The sequence below is a fragment of the Sinocyclocheilus rhinocerous genome, unplaced genomic scaffold (genome assembly GCF_001515625.1).
Source record: "Sinocyclocheilus rhinocerous isolate Xijiao unplaced genomic scaffold, SAMN03320098_v1.1 scaffold36, whole genome shotgun sequence".
Taxonomy (NCBI): Eukaryota; Metazoa; Chordata; class Actinopteri; order Cypriniformes; family Cyprinidae; genus Sinocyclocheilus; species Sinocyclocheilus rhinocerous.
Window position 1 is genome coordinate 854,080 of NW_015664459.1, and position 20,537 is coordinate 874,616.

The window sequence follows — 20,537 nt, forward strand, 5'->3', positions numbered from 1 at the left end:
TCGGTCCTGGAGGGCCGGTGTCCTGCAGAGTTTAGCTCCAACTTGCCTCAACACACCTGCCTTCAAGTTTCTAGTATGCCTAGTAAGAACTTGATTAGCTGGTTCAGGTGTGTTTAATTGGGGTTTGAGCTAAACTCTTCAGGACACCGGCCCTCCAGGACCGAGTTTGGGCAGCCCTGATCTATAGTGCTTTATCTTACATCAGAGGCACAACACGAGCGCCAGCAGATTCCAGAAACTTAACGTAGGAAGCCGCAATATATGAGTTTCTATGAGGCGGCGGGTCATACACATCCTGGGCAAGAACACCTAGACAAGATTTAGACATGGTTTACTTCATGAAATATGTAATGATAATACAGTTGAAAGTGGCATGCACTCTATTTAATACAGCGTTGCAACTCACCTATTATTGGTCTTTCATTTGTTTTTATTGGTGTTCCGATATGGTTAGCAAACACGGCATTTGAAAATGTAAAAAGGCAGGCAAGGTAGATGTGAATCATGTTTTCTTTAGACTGGAAATGTTGTGCTTCCCCATGTGACAGTTCCAGATCGCTTCAGCGTTTATGACATCATCTTCTTCTTCTTTTGTGTTTAATGGCGGTTGGCAAACCAGCTTAAGGTGCATTTCCGCCACCTACTGGGATGGAGTGTGAGGCCTCGATGAACGAATATATCATATACTACTAATAAAAAATTTTTTTTTTTTAAATAATAAAAAAAAACTCAATTCTTCTAATCAAATCTGTATCTCTCAGATATTTTAGAAGAAAATCATAAACCCTTACACTAGTCGTTGCCTATACAAATATAATATTTTCGTTTATGACATCACGTGTTTGGGTATTTTTTAAAGGTATCTAACGAATGTTACATCAAAAACAGGCAGTTAATAATAATATTTAAATAACTGATCTAGACAGTATTATTGGATGTAAAGTAGGGACATTACATTGTAAAGATCATAAATGGTTCAAATTAAATGGAAAATATGTTTAATAATAATAATTTTTTCAGTGGCTCTATTTGTCATTTGTTTGAGTGACACCTACATTCAGTTCATGGAGTTAATGCACGCAAAACTGTAAAACATTAGGAATAGATCCATGTTACTGTGATTTATAGCACCTTACATTGTGTAACATTACCTCGGCATTCAAAAAAATGCTGTGATGGGCCAAACGACCAAATGTCCCCACAAGGATAGTAAAACCTGAAATTTTTTGACATTGTGGGAACCGGCCTGTGGTCCCCACGAGGGGGGGATGGGGGGGGAATGATTAAACATAGTAAATTATGTTTATCTGAAAGTGTAACAATGCAAACAGGTTTTCTGTTAGGGGTAGGTTTAGGGTTAGGTTTGGGTTAGGGGATAGAAAATATCGTTTGATCAGTATAAAAGTAATAGAAGTCTATGGAAAGTCCCCACAATTCACAGAAACAAAGGTGTGTGTGTGTGTGTGTGTGTGTGTTTTTACCTAATACAGCTGAGTAAGTGACTATACACCATTTTCTCCTGTTGCTGTTGTAACCCATTTATCTCTATTTTGTCCTGTTTTGAAAAGTTGTGGAAATGCAAAAGTGGATATGTTTACAGCTGAAGCAAAGAGGAATGCAAAAATTATTATGGTCTACCATATATCTTGTTAATGCAGATGTTTACCATACTTAGCTGTTCTATGTGCAATATGCATCTGACACTTTACAAACAGACTATGTTGTCTGTATATTTTACCATAACCCACTCACATTTATGACATGCTTAGAACCTTTAGCAAGGTAAGAAATCCGGCCTCCCACTAAAATGCAGCTGACCCTGTTAAGCAGTGTTATGTTAGAAAAAAATAGTGCTTTATATCCTAATATTTGCTCTGTTACCTATTATTTCATGTTCAACTGTTACTTGTTCTTGTTGGGCCAAAGGACATTCACAGAGTCTTCCCTAAGCCACTCTTGCATTCTCATGTAATTAGTGTCATCGTCGTGTTGGAAGGTGAACCTTTGACCAAATCTGAGGTCCTGAGTGCTCTGGGTTAGGTTTTTTAAAATGATCTCATTAGGATGGTGTTCTGCAGAAGATGAGTGATGCCTGGTTTTCATAGACATGACTCTTAAGGCCAATTTACACTGCACAGACAAATGCCAACAAACACGTTTGTTGGGTTTTGTTGAATCAGTGTGTTACCCTGTCGGCATCACCAACGGCAAGTTGGTTGGAGTTTGTTTTCACCCGACTGAACATGTTCAGTCAGTATTTGTTGGTGTCTGTTGGGGCAGTGTGAACATGGCAGCTATTTTTCATAAAATTCCAAATGCAACGGCCAACTTGTTTGTTGCCGTCTGTCTGTGCGGTGTGAATGAGGTTCAATATAGCAGAGAATCTAGTTTCTCACAGACTTAAGAGTCTTTTGCAAATTCCAAACAGGACTCCATGGGTCTTCCACTGAGAAAAGGCTTCCAACTGGTGATAGCTGTCCATAAGCAAGTTTCTTCCTTGTCCACACTTGATTTCTGAAGCTCTGAGAGTGACCATCAGGTTCTTGCTCTCCTCTCTCACCAAGGTCCTTCTCCCTGATTGCTCAGTTCTAGGAAGAGTCTTGATTGTTTCAGACTTATTCCATTTAAGAATTATAGAGACTAATGTGCTTTTGGGATATTTCAATGCAGTCCCGTATCTGAGCCTGTATCTGAGCTTCATAGGGAGATGACTAAATACATGGTTTTTGCTCTGATACACATTCTTCTTCATGTGATGTTTTACTGTGCTTTTTAAACAAACAAAGAAGGTGCATTTCCGCTACCTATTGGACTGAAGTGTGCTCTTAATGATGGGTTTAGATGAAATATTTCTCTTTCATATGCAACATAGTTTAGGATTATATATTTGACTGTTTCTGGATGACCACATTTATCACAGTAAGCAGTCTCATGTTTCCCTATAATGTGCAGACTCTGATTTAATGTCAAAAGTCCAATGCACAGTCTGGAAATGATAGCATCATTTTTTTTCTGTATTCTCTCTGCACCAACATGAGTAAACTAAATAGTCAATTTGCTTGTTTTGTGGAAACATTACAAGCACCAATCTTGCACATTCCGTTGTGTTTTAGAGTTAAGAGAAATGTCTGTAAAATTAATGGATAATGTCCTGGCAGAAAATTACCAGTACATTGTCTGTTTGTTTAATGGAACTGGACAACAGAGTAACATGCAGACCAATACTTCCATAATTTAAGTATAGCACTAATATAAGTCAATATTTCCAGACATACAGTACAGTATCTCCCTCTTCTAAAGCCATTCGGTGGTAGAATTCCTTACTTTATGCTAATCTTTTGGTAATCATTCTTTCCATTATCTTTCTTATGTGTGATGTCAGTGTTATTTGGCCTAAACAGTAGTTCAATGGATCTGATGGGTCAGTCACAAATACTGTGTCGAATGAACACACACGAAGATGAAGGGTAATAGTCTTTAATAAAACCACATAAGGTAATCCAAACAAGGAGGCCTGGAAACACACATATACTGTACGTCGATGAGACTGGACACACTAAAACTGACCAGACAGGAACTTAAATAGGCAAATGAGGATAATTAATGAGACACAGGTAAACTAACTAACGTAATCAAAGGGGAGACAGAAACTAGGTCATAGAACAACACAAGCAGGCAAACAAACCCTGCATTCCATTTGGAAGAGCTCATCCCTTCAAAGGGTTTACCCTCCGGAGTGAGAGCTTTGAAGGGTTGAAGGGTTTAGGGGACCAAACAACTGTTTCTTGAAGTGTCCTTCTGTGCCATTATCCCGTGCCCCACAAGGAGGTGTTGTCATCATGGAAAGAATCAGCGCAAATGATCATGGGGGCCCGAAAGTGTCCATCAGTTGTACCCTTCGAAATCCTTCATTCCGAAGGGCCCTTTGAAGTGGCCAGTTTTGAGCACTTCGGTTTGGAATGACCCTTCAATATGGTGGCCATGATTGTTTTCACTCCGAAGTGCCCTTCGGAGGGCGATATATCCCGTTTGGAATGCACGATAGTCCAAACAGGGTGATGGTGTGACAGGACCCTTCCCTGATTTCCTGGTTCACTGCCTCTTTCTATCTAGTTAGTAACTTTCCTTCTTTTTACACTTTATTATAAAAACCTAGAAGCTTCATAGATACTAGAACACCTATGTTTTATATAACATGTATCAGATTTCATTTTTCGCATGAGATGTTGCCCTCTTCATTTCTTCCAAAGGTAATGGAGCTTTCAATGTGATGTTCATCTCATCCATTCTCTCGAGGGTAAACTGATCTTGTTAATCCCCTTTCCTTTTTTCCCCTATTCACTCTCGTTAGCAGAAGCATGAATTTCAGTACCTTCACTATCATTTCTGCTTTCTCTTCGTCAGACACTGCTGCATTCTCCTGTATCACCAGTATGGGATATTTCCATTTTCTCCTGATTCCTCTCATGCTCCTAATCATGCCCCATACATCTCCCACAGATTTTGATCTACCAATTCAATACAAAATGTTTGCCAGCTTTGCCTTTACTTTTGCTTGAACTTGCTAATGTAATCTGTTCCCGTGCTTTAAAACGACTGACATAGTGCTTTATATTTTTAAGTCTATTCTGGACGCTTAGTTTGTATTCTGTTCTGCATTTACATTTCTTGTTCCTGTTGTATTATGGTTTCAGTGTCAATTCATTGTCATCACCTATGTTCTATTAGTTATTAACTGGGTATTTAAAGGACAACGTGACTGATTTTCAACCAGATTTGTGTTGTTATAACACTAGTAGTATATGTAAATGACCAGTGCATACTCTTTCTCCATGTTACCTGCACCCATATATCCCTGTTTATTTGTCGGCAAAGTCAGTTGGATGATCTGTTTTGCATCCTATACATACATTTACATACACAAAACTATGTCTCCTACAACTCCTTACTTCAACAACTGTATCATATATTTAATTACATTTTGAAAGTTCTTTTTCATATCATATTTTTTTGTAAGTCATGGCCAATGTCATTTCCAGTCAAAACACATTTCATACTGCAAGTCTCTGGGTTGCAAACAGCCTATAAATATTTAGCTTGCTAAATATTTCTTTGGCATCGACGCTTCTCTCTTTGGTAATTCACACTATGTGATCGTCACTCATGTGAACGAGCACCGATTAGCCCCAGATTTCGAGCTTTGGTCTGCAATCTGCAAAACAATGTTGGCAAATGAAAATCAGGCCTAAAATCGTGTAGTGTATACCTGATATTAGGGCTTATCACAGAAGAACTATCGGCACAGCCATCTGGCACAGCTGAGACACACTGAGAGTGTGCAACCCTGCTGGGACACACATACTCTTGTTTTATCCATGTCTTAGAAATATATTTAAACAATCAATTGCAACTGCAGTGATGGTTATGTTTAGGGGTGGACCAACAGTCTTGCTTTTTTTCCCCCCTAAAAATCATTCAAAATCACCAGGTTGGTTTGTTTATTCTTGTTCCTAGCATAATGTTCTGTATGCAATAAAATCCCACATATTAGCATCCTGTTTCCAACCATGCCTTAAATTTTTATTAACCTACTCATATCTAATTGCATGCCTTTCTTCCAGGATCATCTGTCAGACTTCTGTGATTGTTTGCTACAGTTGTTGTGATTGTTTGCTTAACCATGTAATGCACCAACTAACAACAACGGTTGCTCAACTATCTAATTCAATGTGGGAGATGCATTCAAAGTTTTGTGCTCAAAAAGCGACCAGTGCATCTGGGACACAGAACAAACTGGTCCGGCCCCTGCCTCTTGCACCTTTTGATTCTTACCCCCACAATGCACTGTGTCATTTAAAATATGGATAAAACACCTGTGAAATTCAGTACAATTCAATACAAATACATATTCCTTCATATTTAGAAGTTCATTTGTGTTAAGCATGTAAGAAGTTAATCATGTAATTTGTAATCTACCCAAGCACTGGAAATAAGTTTGGTTTTAGCTAGTTATTTGATGCTATAAAATGGTGTGTGGCGTCATTATTGCGCACTAGTGATTGAGTCTGGGTTGGACATATTGTGACTCCACCTCACGATTTCTACTGTTAGATGCTATATATGCTAAAATCAGTACTATGCCAAAAGAGTAGTATGTCCAAAGAATAATATTCTCCCATGAGGCCACAGGAGAGAATTTTTAAATGGCAGTGCAGCAATGCAACTGACGCAGGTAGGTCAGGTGACAGTAACAGCATGGCGGATGTTGTATGTCAGAATTTCATTCATACTACCCAATGGGTACCCATATTCATACTATATAGAACAGGGATCTCCATCCCTGCTCCTTGAGAGCTACCGTCCTGCAGACTTCAGTTCCAACCCTTGCTCCAACACACCTGTCTGTAATTATCAAGTAGCCCTGAACACCTTGATTAGCTGGTTCAGGTGTGTTTGATTGGGGTGGGAGCTGAAATCTGCTGGACCGTATAGCTCTCCAGCAGGGTTGGAGACCCCTGACATAGAACATAATTACACACATACTTTTTAACAGTTGTGAAGTAGGTTCAAATTCAAGTACTGCATTTTCATTTGGCCAAATTTTTCTACAGTGGAAGGAAATAGAGATGCGTCGTCCATCTTTTATATATAATAAAAATAAATATATTTTTCTATATGTAGTTCAGAATGAAAATGATCAGAAGAAGCCATGGTTTACAGGAATTTTAGAACCACTAAGGGATGTTTTTAAAAAAAGTTGCTAGGCTATATACCTGGATTTCTTTCTTTCTTTCTTTCTTTCTGTCTGTCTGTCTTTTCTTTTTTTTTTTCTTTTTCTGTTAGGCTGTTTTGTCCTGGCAAGGTTTCATTAAATAAACACAACAGGTCACGTGGCTCAGCCAATCATAATCAAAGACCGGAATTAGTTTTTATAAGTAGAATTTTACATTTGGTACCGTCAACAGAATGTTATGAATGGATAAACACACAAATTCCAAAAACGTATATTGTTATTTATTTCTCCACGGCAGCATGACAGAGCCAGTTTATATTAACGCCAGTGTGAGAGCAAGCATGTGAAGCGATCAGCCGGTTCTTCCGTTTCAGAGGACTTCCGTGTTTACATGTCTGCAGCAGGCACTGATCCCTCATGGCTTTCATTACGAAGAAGGATCGCAGCAAAGAACGGTATTGTGCTTTCATATTTTAACTGACACTTTGTTTATACCGGCATCATAGACGGATCAGGAGGGTGTTCTCTCTCAGATCCGTACCGTAGGACTCTGACTTCAGGCCTTTTGTGTCACTTTAGCTCGCTGGATCCTCCTCCTCATAGGCCAGTAAACACATCAAAGACATGTATCAGTGTTGTTACGCGTAGTGTTTATGTTAGAGTATTCATGCATATTTAAGCTTTTCTTGTTAATACTTTTATTTTTAACTTAATTAACATTTTCCTAGCATCGGATGAATTGTATAGGGAGAGAGAGCGGTGGGCACAACACCGGTCCCTTGTTTGTTTCAAGCATGTGAATAATCCCCTTATTGCAGTAATGTTAAGACTCACAATCTCATTGTGATCGCAATACGTTTATGTTTTGACCTAATTTAGAAATGAACTCTCATTTTTTGCAGTTTACAAAAATTCTGATTGCACTCACATGATATGAGGACTGTTGATGTCACATGACCAGCTGTGTCATACAGACTTATATTTATTAATTTGTTTAGTTCCTTCAGGCAGTGCCCAGGGCACTTTACTTAAAGTATCTGTGAAATTAAAATGGACGATTTTTATTTATTTATAGAATGTTGCAGTGTTTATTATAAATTATTTATCTCTTGCATCATTATTTAAAAAAAAAGTGCCCTAGTAATCTTTAGTTAAAAACATTAAAGGGTTAGTTCACCCAAAAATGAAAATTCTGTAATTAATTCCTCACCCTCGTGTTGTTCCAAACCCGTAAGACCTTCGTTCATCTTCGGAACACAATTTAAGATATTTTGATTAAATCTGAGGGCTCTCTGACCCTCCCATAGTGCCCTAGTAATCTAAGGTTAAAAACATTAAAGGGTTAGTTCACCCAAAAATGAAAATTCTGTAATTAATTCCTCACCCTCGTGTTGTTCCAAACCCGTAAGACCTTCGTTCATCTTCGGAACACAATTTAAGATATTTTGATTAAATCTGAGGGCTCTCTGACCCTCCCATAGACAGCAAGGTAACTACCACATTCAAGGTCCAGAAAAGTACCAAGATGATCGACAAAGTAGTCCGTGTGACATCAGTGGTTCAACTGTAAAGTTACGAAGCTACGAGAATATTTTTTTGCGCAAAGAAAACAAAAATAACGACTTTATTCCACATTTTCGTCTCTACTGCGTCACTTTGGACGCGCGTTCACGACATTACCATGACACGTGCATGTGGCGGCATCCACAAGTGTCCCAGTAGAAACGAAAATGTGTAATAAAGTCGTTATTTTTGTTTTCTTTGCGCAAAAAAAGTATTCTTGCGGGTCAGAGAGCCCTCATATTTCATAAAAAATATCTTAAATTGTGTTCCGAAGATGAACGAAGGTCTTACGGGTTTCGAACAACACGAGGGTGACTAATTAATGACAGCCCTGTTGAAAAAACCAGCATATGCTGGTTAGGTGTGTTTTGATGCTGGTTTAAGCTGGTCCTTTGCTGGTTTATGCTGGTCCTTTGCTGGTGTAAGCTGGTCCTTTGCTGGTTTATGGAGCATAAACCAGCAAAAGGACCAGCATAAACCAGCAAAGGACCAGCATAAACCAGCAAAGGACCAACTTAAACCAGCAAAGGACCAGTTTAAACCAGCAAAGGACCAGCATAAACCAGCAAAGGACCAGCTTAGACCAGCATCAAAACACACCTAACCAGCATATGCTGGTTTTTTCAACAGGGCTGTCATTAATTAGTCACCCTCGTGTTGTTCGAAACCCGTAAGACCTTCGTTCATCTTCGGAACACAATTTAAGATATTTTTTATGAAATATGAGGGCTCTCAGCGTCAAAACATACCTAACCAGCATATGCTGGTTTTTTCAACAGGGAGAATTTTCATTCTTGGGTGAACTAACCCTTTAACTTCCTTGCTCCTTTGCAACATCTTCTCTGATTACCGTCCTTGGTGTGAACAGACCTTTACTGAGTGTACATTGAAACTAACTATGAATTTTTCATTATAATTTGAAACCAGAGGGATACTTTACCCAAAATTTAAAATGCTCTCATCATTTAGAGAATTAGTTAGCCAGAAGTGATGGTTTATAGTTTAAAATATTAATATTTTTCTCGCACACCTATTGTTTCGCTTTATCCTCTGGCTTTGTATGGGTTACCTTTCAGGATCATATTGTTTATGAAGCATTTATAAACTTTTGGGCAGCTATTCTCTTGCATTATATGGCCTCACAGAGATGGAAAGGTTTTTGTTTCTAACAATATTTGTTTATGTTCATCTAAAGAATGTACCTCATACATCTGGGGCGGTATGAGGTTGAGGAAATGATGGTCGGACCATCTTTTTAAAGACACCTAATGAGAATTTTCTTATAGTCCAGGTGATATGTGCACTTTTTCATAAAAGCATGAAACTTGGTACTCTTGTACAGTTTGGGGCCCTGAACATTTTCAGAAATGGAGCCATCGCAAAAACACCTCATGGTTGCTATGGCAGCCATTTTACTTTCCGCCATTACCAAATTATGTATTTTGTGTCATATCTTCTGAATCAAACATGATAACACAGAATAGGTGATGTCTACCCATATATTTTGGTGGTCAAGGATTACAATGATACCATATGCAACAACATAAACTGTTCGGGTGAATAGTTAATGGTGAAATCAGTGACGTGAGAAGGAAATCACGGTATCTGAGTAGCACAGCATCTACAATAGTCCATATTATGGTTATTTATTTTCTCTTTCTTTGATAATTGACTAATATTTTATTCAGTAATACAATATTGTTTTCAAGAATACAATTAAATATTTCAGAGACAAATTCCTCTCATGTAAATATATCTTTACTTATCTCTCAGGCAGAGTCAGGTAGGTGGTTGCGTGTAAATGTTGCTTAATACATTGTTTCTGTTTCTGTTGTTTAGATTTTTATTTGCTGTTAAGAATGGTTATTTCATTTACTATTTCTATTTTTCTTCTTTCATTATAATTTGTATTTTGATTGCACATATTTGTAATTAGAATAAAAGCCGGCGGCTAAAGCCGCGGTCACACTAGACTTTGAGCATGCAAAATTCTTTCGGACGCTGCAACGGTCGTGATATGACGTCATGCTCTGCAGCGTCTTTTTAAAAACTTATATTCAACACCTAAACAATAATAATACACCTAAAATGTAAAAACATACAATCTACTCCACTTTCCTGCAGCGCTGTAGTTTTACATTTATGTTCTTTTAATTCAGATAGGTCAGAAAGATGTTGGTCACACGGTATCAGGTGATGCGAATTCGCAGGCCAGAGTTCACCCAAAAAAAATTCAATTTTCTTTTTTTTTATGGAATCCTTTTTAATGGTTAAATTAAATTGTATTAATCAAAAAGCATGTCTAATTAATTAAAATCATGAAACTTAAACGGTTTAACATCAATTTATTAAAAGTTTAACTAAAATGACATGTTTAGGGTTCAAAAATGTTTTATTGTTTTCCAACCTTATGTTTTATTGTTACCAAATTCTGAACCAATAATACAGCACAAAATAATAATAATAAAGACAAACAAATGTCTATCTCTCCAATTGGAATTAAAAAGGTGACCTCTGCTCTGTAAACATCCATGTCAGTACTTATCTTTTGAAAATAACTAATGAAAATAGATCACAAAAGTATTTAGTGTTTTCAGTTTATACATTCTTAACATTTCTTTTGGACCTGAGGCAGAAAACAGGAAACATGGTGAAAAAATTTTTTTTTGTTGGTTTTTGACTTATGCATAATACTATAAAAGGGACAATGGATAACAATGTTAATAAGTATTATTAATATAGGACTATTGACTTTATTTATCCCACAGGGGAAACTATTAATAATGAGGGGAATAAACTGAACTATCATTGTAATCAACTGTCATCATACATATTCATTTTAATAATTTTTTATAATAATTCCTATGATTTTACATGTGGCCTGAAAAAATCATGTCTATTATTTTGGTTTGTGAGATCGGAGATTGCACATTCAAACATTCAGGAGGACACAAACTTGTTATGAACCCTGCCCCGAGACTTTTATTAATAAAATAGCTTAGATACGGAATTGTTACATATTCATCAGCAAGGAGAGGGTAAAATCACTGTTTAAGTAACTAAACTCACATGTTAGTGAGACGCGCTGACGCAGGTTCACTCACACACTATCTATCATGTGTTTCCAATGCATTTCTGTTTTTTCTCAACAATGCTCTAACGCAGACAGTAATGCAATCTTGCTAACCTTCGTCCTATTTACACCTCTTCTACTGCACCCATCTCTTTTTCCTGTGGGTCTCTGAAATTGTCAGTCAGCTGTCAACAATGACTTCATTCCAGCCATTGTTTCTCTGTCTACTATTAGTATCTCAGGCTTTAATGGGACCTGGCATAACCAGCTGGACATTAACCAATCAGGTTTCAGAAGCAGCCATTAAACTGAGACTGTGTTACTGTCGGTCACTGAAGCCCTGCAGATTGCGAAAAGCTGATTCCAGATCATGTGTTCTCATTCTGCTGGATCTGTCTGCCGCTTTTGACACTGTAAATCATCAGATACTCCTGTCCACCCTCTCATCACTGGGCATCACAAGAACTGCATTTCATTGGTTTGAATCCTATCTCACAGGTGGGTCTTTCAGGGTGGCCTGGGGAGGAGAGGTATCTAAAGCAAATCATCTGGTCACAGGGGTTCCTCAGGGATCAGTTCTTGGACCCCTCCTCTTCTCTGTATACACTACATCACTGGGATCCATCATACAAGTACATGGTTTCTCCTACCATTGCTATGCATATGACACACCGCTTTATCTTTCATTTCAACCAGACGATCCAACAGTAGTTGCACAGATCTCAGGCTGCCCTGGCGAACATCTCTGCATGGATGAAGGAAAATACCTGCAGCTCAACCTGGCAAAGACTGAGCTTCTCGTCTTCCCATGTTAGTGAGACGCGCTGACGCAGGTTCACTCACACACTTCTCTCGCTCTTGCTCTCTCTCTCTCTCTCGCTCTCTCGATCGAATAATTAAATCAAGTAGCTAAATGTTATAATTAATCAATTCAAATAAATGTGAGCTTACCACACTATTTCATCTGCCTGATCTGAAGTGGGCAGAATACTGAGCTAACCAGCCGTAGCTTCGCGTCAGTCTTGCCTTCACGTCGTGCATTAAAATAGTTTAAAGCCGTGTATTCGCTCTTTAGCAGCAGTTTTTACGGCAATATTTAAATGACACCCTGGTCATTCTTGGTGTACCCAAAATGGTTCCACACTATCGACTTCAGTCATTACTCTGGTGGAAATAAAGGACCGCACTTTGGTTCCTCTGTCATAGTTAATCTAGTGTGTGTAGTAGCCTCCGTGTCTCTGATAAGCACAGCATTTTAAGCTGGTGCACCGCTAGTGTAACTTTGTTTTCGTTTTGCGCAAGTTGCAACTGTTCCGTTCTGTGCAACAGAAACACTCGGTGTAGCGGAGCCTTTACGATTAATTAACCGTGACATTTTAAAGCGCGGTTAATTGTGAAACCGGTTAATTGCTGCATCCCTACTGGCGCTATAGAGTAAATAAAATTAAATAAAATTAATTTGACCTTCAAGGGGGGCGGGGGGTGCGAGCCGCCTCCCTAATATATTGTCAGGGGAAACACTGCACTCTCCTTACGCCTTCTTTTTCCCATCTATCATGTGTTTCCAATGCATTTCTGTTTTTTCTCAACAATGCTCTAACGCAGACAGTAATGCAATCTTGCTAACCTTCGTCCTATTTACACCTCTTCTACTGCACCCATCTCTTTTTCCTGTGGGTCTCTGAAATTGTCAGTCAGCTGTCAACAATGACTTCATTCCAGCCATTGTTTCTCTGTCTACTATTAGTATCTCAGGCTTTAATGGGACCTGGCATAACCAGCTGGACATTAACCAATCAGGTTTCAGAAGCAGCCATTAAACTGAGACTGTGTTACTGTCGGTCACTGAAGCCCTGCAGATTGCGAAAAGCTGATTCCAGATCATGTGTTCTCATTCTGCTGGATCTGTCTGCCGCTTTTGACACTGTAAATCATCAGATACTCCTGTCCACCCTCTCATCACTGGGCATCACAAGAACTGCATTTCATTGGTTTGAATCCTATCTCACAGGTGGGTCTTTCAGGGTGGCCTGGGGAGGAGAGGTATCTAAAGCAAATCATCTGGTCACAGGGGTTCCTCAGGGATCAGTTCTTGGACCCCTCCTCTTCTCTGTATACACTACATCACTGGGATCCATCATACAAGTACATGGTTTCTCCTACCATTGCTATGCATATGACACACCGCTTTATCTTTCATTTCAACCAGACGATCCAACAGTAGTTGCACAGATCTCAGGCTGCCCTGGCGAACATCTCTGCATGGATGAAGGAAAATACCTGCAGCTCAACCTGGCAAAGACTGAGCTTCTCGTCTTCCCTGCCACTCCAACTCTACAGCATGATTTCACCATCCAGCTAGGTTTATCAACAATTACCCAATCAAGTTCAGTCAAAAATCTTGGTGTAATATTTGATGATCAGCTGATGATCAGCTGCCCTTCAAGGACCATATTGCAAAAACTGATCGATCTTGCAGGTTTGCATTGCAAAACATCAGAAAGATCAAGCCATTCCTAATAGAGCATGCTGCTCAACTTCTTGTTCAGGCCCTTGTCATTTCTAGTCTGGACTACTGCAAAAATCTTGGTGTAATATTTGATGATCAGCTGATGATCAGATGATCAGCTGCCCTTCAAGGACCATATTGCAAAAACTGATCGATCTTGCAGGTTTGCATTGCAAAACATCAGAAAGATCAAGCCATTCCTAATAGAGCATGCTGCTCAACTTCTTGTTCAGGCCCTTGTCATTTCTAGTCTGGACTACTGCAATACTCTTTTGGCTGGACTTCCATCATGTACAATCAAACCTCTACAAATGATTCGGATTGCAGCAGCATGTCAGATCTTCAACAAGCCCAAAAGGGCTCACATCACACCTCTCTTTTTCTCCCTGCACTGGCTACCGGTTGCGGCTCGCATCAAGTTCAAGATATTGATGATTGTATAAAGAACGAACAGCTAGAGGCTCAGCACCCTCCTACTTCCACGCACTCTTACGAATCTACATCCCCTCCAGAAGCCTGAGATCTACAAGTGAGCAACGCCTCATGGTACCATCACAAAGAGGCACAAAATCACTTTCCAGAACATTTTCATTCATTGTTCCGGGCTGGAACAAATCCTTGATAATTTCAAGCGACAGCTGAAAAACTCATCTCTCTTTCGTCATCATTTGACTGCATCCTAATTTAATGAAAAGAACCTTCACTTTCATTAATCCCTCCCTGTTCTAGCTTTTAAAACTTTGTATTACGATCACTTCCTGTGTTTATTTGCCTCTTTATGATGAATCGCATGTTGTATTCCTCAATTGTAAGTCACTTTGGATAAAAGTGTCTGCTAAATTAATAAATATAGAGTCAGGCAGAGTGTTGACTGTTAGCAAGGTGACAGTAGAGTGACAGTTCATCAAGAAGGAAGGCTGCACTATAGAAAACCCAAGACGTGTCACTCGTATAGTTTTGAATGGGGGAAAAATGCAATGCTCAATATGGCTGCTCTATTGAGGGAAGCCCCACCTTCTGAGTAAAAGAGCCAATCGCTATTCGGTAAGGTCATTGCGTCACTGTAGCTGCCGTTAGAAGTCCAGGTTGGGTCTATCTTGAAAAAATACGCTTTTTTGACGCTATTTGAGCAAAAGAAACAACATTTATGAGACAAATGTTGTCAGATTTTATTGGTGATTTCAAATATGAAATGTAATCGTAAGCTTGGTGAACAGTTTTGGAGAATTTGATGTTTCCCAATTCAAAGAGCTAGGAGCTTCACTTGCATGCCTGAGAGGCATTTCAAAGATGGCCGCCGAGTGACATGACTTGGCTTAAAGGGACTTTGGATGTATCAACTGAAATAAATGCTTCCCCCTTGTGGACACTAACATAATAGGCAACTCTGTCCCCAGAGTGTGATTGTAAATTAAGTTTACAGGAAATATGCTTGATATTTCATTCTGCATCTTCTCAGATACTGCGATTTCATTGTAATTCTTATCACAACATCACTTAATTCACCATTAACTATTCACCTTAACAGTTTGTTGTTGTATATGATATCACTGTAATCCTTGACCATAAAAACATAGGGGTAGACATCACCTTTTCTGTGCTATCATGTTTGGTTCAGGAGGTATAATATAAAATACATAATTTGGTAATAGAGGAAAGTTAAATGGCTGCCATGGCAACCACGAGGCGTTTTTGCGATGGCTCCATTTCTAAAAATGTTCATGGCTGCAAACTGTACAAGTTTACCAAGTTTCATGCTTTTATGAAAAAGTGAACATTTTTTTTCACATATCACCTGGACTATTATAGGATTCCAACATAACATTAAAAAATAGATCTTAAAACACAGTTGCCAATAATACAGGATAGATGTCTAACGGCATCATAAGATACCTGCACAACACTAAAAGATTATTTAAAGTAAACCTTTAACATTTTTAAAACTCACATTGAAAAACAAGAAGTAGTGTTTTTGTAACCTTTACACATTCCTTTAGAAATGTATCACTTTGGACAATGGAGAAAAACATTTTAAACATTTGCCAATTGTTATGTTTATGTGCAGATTTTCGTTGCTGCTGCTGGATCTGGAGGAACATTATTTTGAACAGCACACTGCATATAATCTGACTGGAAGAGGTCCAGAGGCAAACAGGTGAGCTAAGTAACTGAATAACTGATCTTGAATAATTTATTTGGGAAATGCAATATGTTTTCAGAATATGACACTGAATTGCTTGGCTGTATGTTTGTCTAGTGATGAGGAGTCGACTCCAAAAAGGCTGATTCCTTGATTTTGAATAGCCCTTGTGCCAGAGTCAATTGTAAAACAGGAATCGATTCTTGTTGAATCTGTTGATGTGTCTGAAATCGTTTACTTGTTCACTCATTTACTGATCCCTATTCAGTGCATGGCAGTTAAGTGCACGATACCATCAAGGAGTGAACTAAATGAGACAACGTATTTGGACACATCCCACATCAGAGAGCCGGAGCTGTTGCAGAGCTAACTTTTTCACATATGTTTACCTACCAGGGCTCTACAGTGCGACCATTTCAGTCGCATTTGCGACTATGAAAAAACTTTTAGGAGCACCAGTGCGACTGACCCGATCATCATCATATTTGTGATTGTGATCGCTCAGGGGAGCTTCAAAGGTTTCTACGTGTTTTCTAAAATTTTGAACGTGCTCCTAAATTTTTTAAGTTAGGAGCACACGTGCTCCTAAAAAGAAAAGTTAGCGTAGAGCCCTGCCTACACTCGTGTTCACACTCCATAGTGTCACAGGTGTGCATCGACCAAAACACTGACACAACAAACAAGAGACTGAACGTGATTCATTGGCATCATGTTCATTTTTGAAACAATAAGAAATTGGGTGTATAGCAGGATGTGTTTTTATTGATGATTCCTTGAACCCTTATATGTGAAGGCATATTTCATAATTCATTGATTTCCCCCCCCCCCCCAGTTCCCACCTTAGTTAGTTTATAAGTTCAAACAAAAATGGAACTTCACGGAAGTTCTCTCCACGGAAAACAAAAGTGGATTGTCTGAGGTGTTTTTTTTTTCCATAGAAGACTTGACTTATTCTGATAGAAAGCATCATAGTATGTAGTATGATATAACTTTTATGGTACATTATAGATCTTCTGAACCCTTACAATAGTTCTGTGTTGAGAATACACAAAGCTGTTTCATTGTTTGCTGAAATTCTCCCCCTCCTCTGTATGAGTCAGAATTTGTCACTAAACAAATATAGTCTTTGATGACTTTTTAATAACTCTTTTTAATATCTCTTTTTATACACAGACGAACTAGTGGCTCGCTAAAAATCTGTTCCAAATCAATCATTTTTGAACCTGATGATGCTGTTAAGCCTATTTTAAAGGTATTATCTTCATATTATTTATCACCAAGCTTAGTTGCTGTTTTTCTTGTTCTACAATAAGAAAATTTATTTCTTGCAGATTCTTCTGAAAGACTGCAAAGGAATAGGAGCAGTGGAGGAAACGGGCCACAACCCATTTATAGAGTAATACTGATGATTAATGTTCACAAAAATAATTTGTTTTGTTTGATGTATTCGGGTTTAGTGCAATTTTGCATTGATATAGTTTTAATTCTTTTCTTTTTCAATTCCTTTTTATGTGTGTTTGCAGAAGTAAACCTGCCTGTATTCTTATAGAAACCAAGCAGGTGAGTGTGCCTCACAGTTCCTCTTAATTCTTTAATATCTGTAGTCTTGCACGTTTCAGGTTTTATAAAAAAAAATTTTCCTCAGATTTATCTAATTAAAGAAGAAAATGTGGTTGCTCCATATAAATATGAAAGGGTGAGTTCATTTTTTTCTGTCTCTGTCCAAGATAGATGAGAAGTGGGTGGGGAACAAATTAGGGCTGAACGATTTTGGAAAATAATCTAATTGCGATTTTTTTTTACCAATATTGCGATTGCGATTTAATATGCAATTATTTTTTAAAGCTCTTTATGAGCTATAAATTATTGTATAGTATGACCAACACACTATTAGATAGATTAAACATAAATGTTCTTTTCTGTAGGTCAGGCCTATATGTTACAATGAAATTAGGTGATGCATGAATTGATATGAATGACATTTTTATTTAACAACTACAATCACAGTATATTGACTGATTTGTTGAACTTCCAACCTTGTAAGCATGTAATAATTATGACAACATAAAGCACTGATAAATAAGGCTTGTGTAAACATTAATATGAAAGTCAGTAACAAATCACACAAACGAGGTCATCAAAGTACTGCGAGAGCTATAAGAGAGCGCGGACGATCGATCTTCAAGTGGAACACACCTCGTTACTCTGGCGTGTCACGTGACCGAGTGTAATCGCAGTCTCTGCGATTGAAAAATCGTGTTTTTTCATATCGCGATATTATCGCAAATGCAATTAATCGTTCAGCCCTAGAACAAATATGTACAACGTTGATATTTTCATCTGTTGTTTATTAGAGTTTCGGCAAATTTCAAGACATAATATTTATTCATTTTTTATTTATTGATTGATTGATGCATGTTAGGGAGAGAAAAAGGTCACATTCCAATTGGAGGTGCCTGGAAAAACAGAGGATGTTGTTCAGATGTTATTACAGGTTTGCCAACAGGTTTTCCTTTTTGTTGAGATTTCTGTTTTTCATTGGGTCTTTCATCTTGTTTAAGTAATTTGGCAATTTTTGCAGTTACACAGAGCATCCTGTCTGGATAAGCAGGGTGACCAGACAGCAATGGTCAGTAAAATTGAACAAATTTCCATTAATCATAATTTGCTTCCTTTTTGGAATATTTATGGGTGATCGGTGTTTGATCTGTTTTTCTGCTGAAGGTTGCAGCTATACTGCAGTCCAGGTTAGCAAGAACATGTTTTGATAAAAACAGGTAAGAACCAACAAGTATCATATTCATTCATTCATTCATTCATTCATTCGTTTATTCAGTTGTTGATGATCTCAGAGTTTCACACCGCATACAAAAGTAGTTCATAAGGAGTACATACACTACCATTCAAAAGTTTGGGATCAGTAAGAGAGTTATGTTGTTTTTTTGTTTTTTTTTAAAGCAAGAAAGCAAGAAAAATTAGTACTTTTATTCACAAGGATGCATTAATTTGATCAAAATACATCTATTTCAAATAAATGCTGTTTTTTTTTTTTTTTACTTTCTATTCAAAGCATTCTGCAGAAATGTAATAATAATAATACTGTGGCTCCAAGATGCTTCAAGAAACCTACCTGCAAAGCTACAGTACTGTTAAACGTTTTAGGCACTTGTGTAAAAATGCTGTAAAATGAGGATGCTGTCAAAAATAATGTCATGAATAGATTTTCTTTATCAATTAACTTCTATTATTTGGTTATTCTATCATTTGGTGTGACCAGCCTTTGTGTTTAAAGCTTTTGCCCTTGGTGCACTTGAGCATAGTTTTTCAGGTAGCTTTACAGGTAGGTTTCTTGAAGCATCTTGGAGACGTTGCCACAGTTCTTCTGGATTTAGTCCGTCTCAGTTTGTTCTGTTTCTTCATGTCATTCCAGACAGACTGGATGATGATCAGATCAGATCTCTGTGTGGAGCACTGGCTGCTGTCAGACTCCTTGTGCAAACAACAATCTCACTGGATTATTACAATTAATGGCAAAATGAATGTTTGGAAATGTTGTAGACTGATACTTCCTACTGACACACTACAGCAAAAGATAGAAATAACTGATTTAAAACCATTTTTTAGCTGGTGAAAATACTAGTGTTCTAATCATTTTGGCCACTACTGTAGAAAACAGTTCTTTTAAATTGTAGTAATATTATTTTTACCAAAATAAATGCAGCCTTGGTGAGCATAAACCCTTATGTACACTGCACGTGTCTGTGGCGCGTTACGGCTCCGATGTGGCCACAACCAAAATAAAAATTTAGAACGGTAGTATATGTCTTTCCAATATTATTAGGTTGCAGTATTCAGAGAGTTAACAGACCCCAAACCTCTGTTATTTCAGAACGGTGGTCTAGTAGAAAGATGGATTAATTATAATGTTTGTGTGTGCAGTTTTCAGCATGTAACAGAAAACCCACACATGGAGTGTGTGGCAGAAATGGTTTCTCCTTTGGTGACAAACGCTGGTCACGTTTGCATCACTGATTGCAATCTTTACTTCCAGCCTATGAACAGCTATCCTGTGAGTTTTTGTGCAAGCCATGCATTCTTTGGCACATATCTTTTTATCATCTGTGCAGTTCCTTCACTGCAGTTCTTATGTGTATTTCTGTATTTCTAAAAGGATTTAGTGGTGCAGATTGGGTTACATAGTGTAAGACGCATCTACAAACGGAGACATGGGTTGAGACCTTTGGTGAGTGTTTATTTGATGTTCTTCATTTATTTATTTGTTCTCTAGTTTTGTGTCTGTTATGGTATTTACACACAAAAACAACGATATAATTTGCAGAGATGCATTTATATGTGAATTTATGTGTATTTACTGTGTGTGTGTGTGTGTGTTTGTGTGTGTTAAGGGCCTTGAGGTGTTCTGCACAGAGAATGATCTGTGCTCGGATATCTACCTGATGTTCTACAGTACTAAAGAAAGAGATGAGCTTTACTACTACATTGCAACTTTCCTTGGTAG

The 20,537-nt window shown here is 38.0% G+C and overlaps 2 protein-coding genes across 2 annotated transcripts in view; one reads left to right on the forward strand and one right to left on the reverse strand.

The window, feature by feature from the left end:
• ggh (gamma-glutamyl hydrolase (conjugase, folylpolygammaglutamyl hydrolase)) overlaps positions 1-580 on the reverse strand; it is a 4,051-nt gene extending 3,471 nt beyond the window's left edge. The window contains exons 1-2 of the mRNA XM_016540858.1: positions 407-580; positions 201-309 (exon numbers count right to left, since the gene is read on the reverse strand). Of these exons, the coding sequence (XP_016396344.1) occupies positions 201-309; positions 407-506 (209 nt within the window). The 5' untranslated portion in view covers positions 507-580. The remainder of the gene's footprint in view (positions 1-200; positions 310-406) is intronic.
• Positions 581-7,013: 6,433 nt separating this feature from the next.
• Positions 7,014-20,537, forward strand: part of nsmaf (neutral sphingomyelinase (N-SMase) activation associated factor) — a 29,550-nt gene continuing 16,026 nt past the window's right edge. Inside the window, exons 1-12 of the mRNA XM_016540847.1 lie at positions 7,014-7,188; positions 15,944-16,033; positions 17,192-17,270; positions 17,350-17,414; positions 17,542-17,578; positions 17,664-17,714; positions 18,441-18,512; positions 18,600-18,647; positions 18,743-18,795; positions 19,958-20,087; positions 20,190-20,261; positions 20,425-20,533. Of these exons, the coding sequence (XP_016396333.1) occupies positions 7,151-7,188; positions 15,944-16,033; positions 17,192-17,270; positions 17,350-17,414; positions 17,542-17,578; positions 17,664-17,714; positions 18,441-18,512; positions 18,600-18,647; positions 18,743-18,795; positions 19,958-20,087; positions 20,190-20,261; positions 20,425-20,533 (844 nt within the window). The 5' untranslated portion in view covers positions 7,014-7,150. The remainder of the gene's footprint in view (positions 7,189-15,943; positions 16,034-17,191; positions 17,271-17,349; positions 17,415-17,541; positions 17,579-17,663; positions 17,715-18,440; positions 18,513-18,599; positions 18,648-18,742; positions 18,796-19,957; positions 20,088-20,189; positions 20,262-20,424; positions 20,534-20,537) is intronic.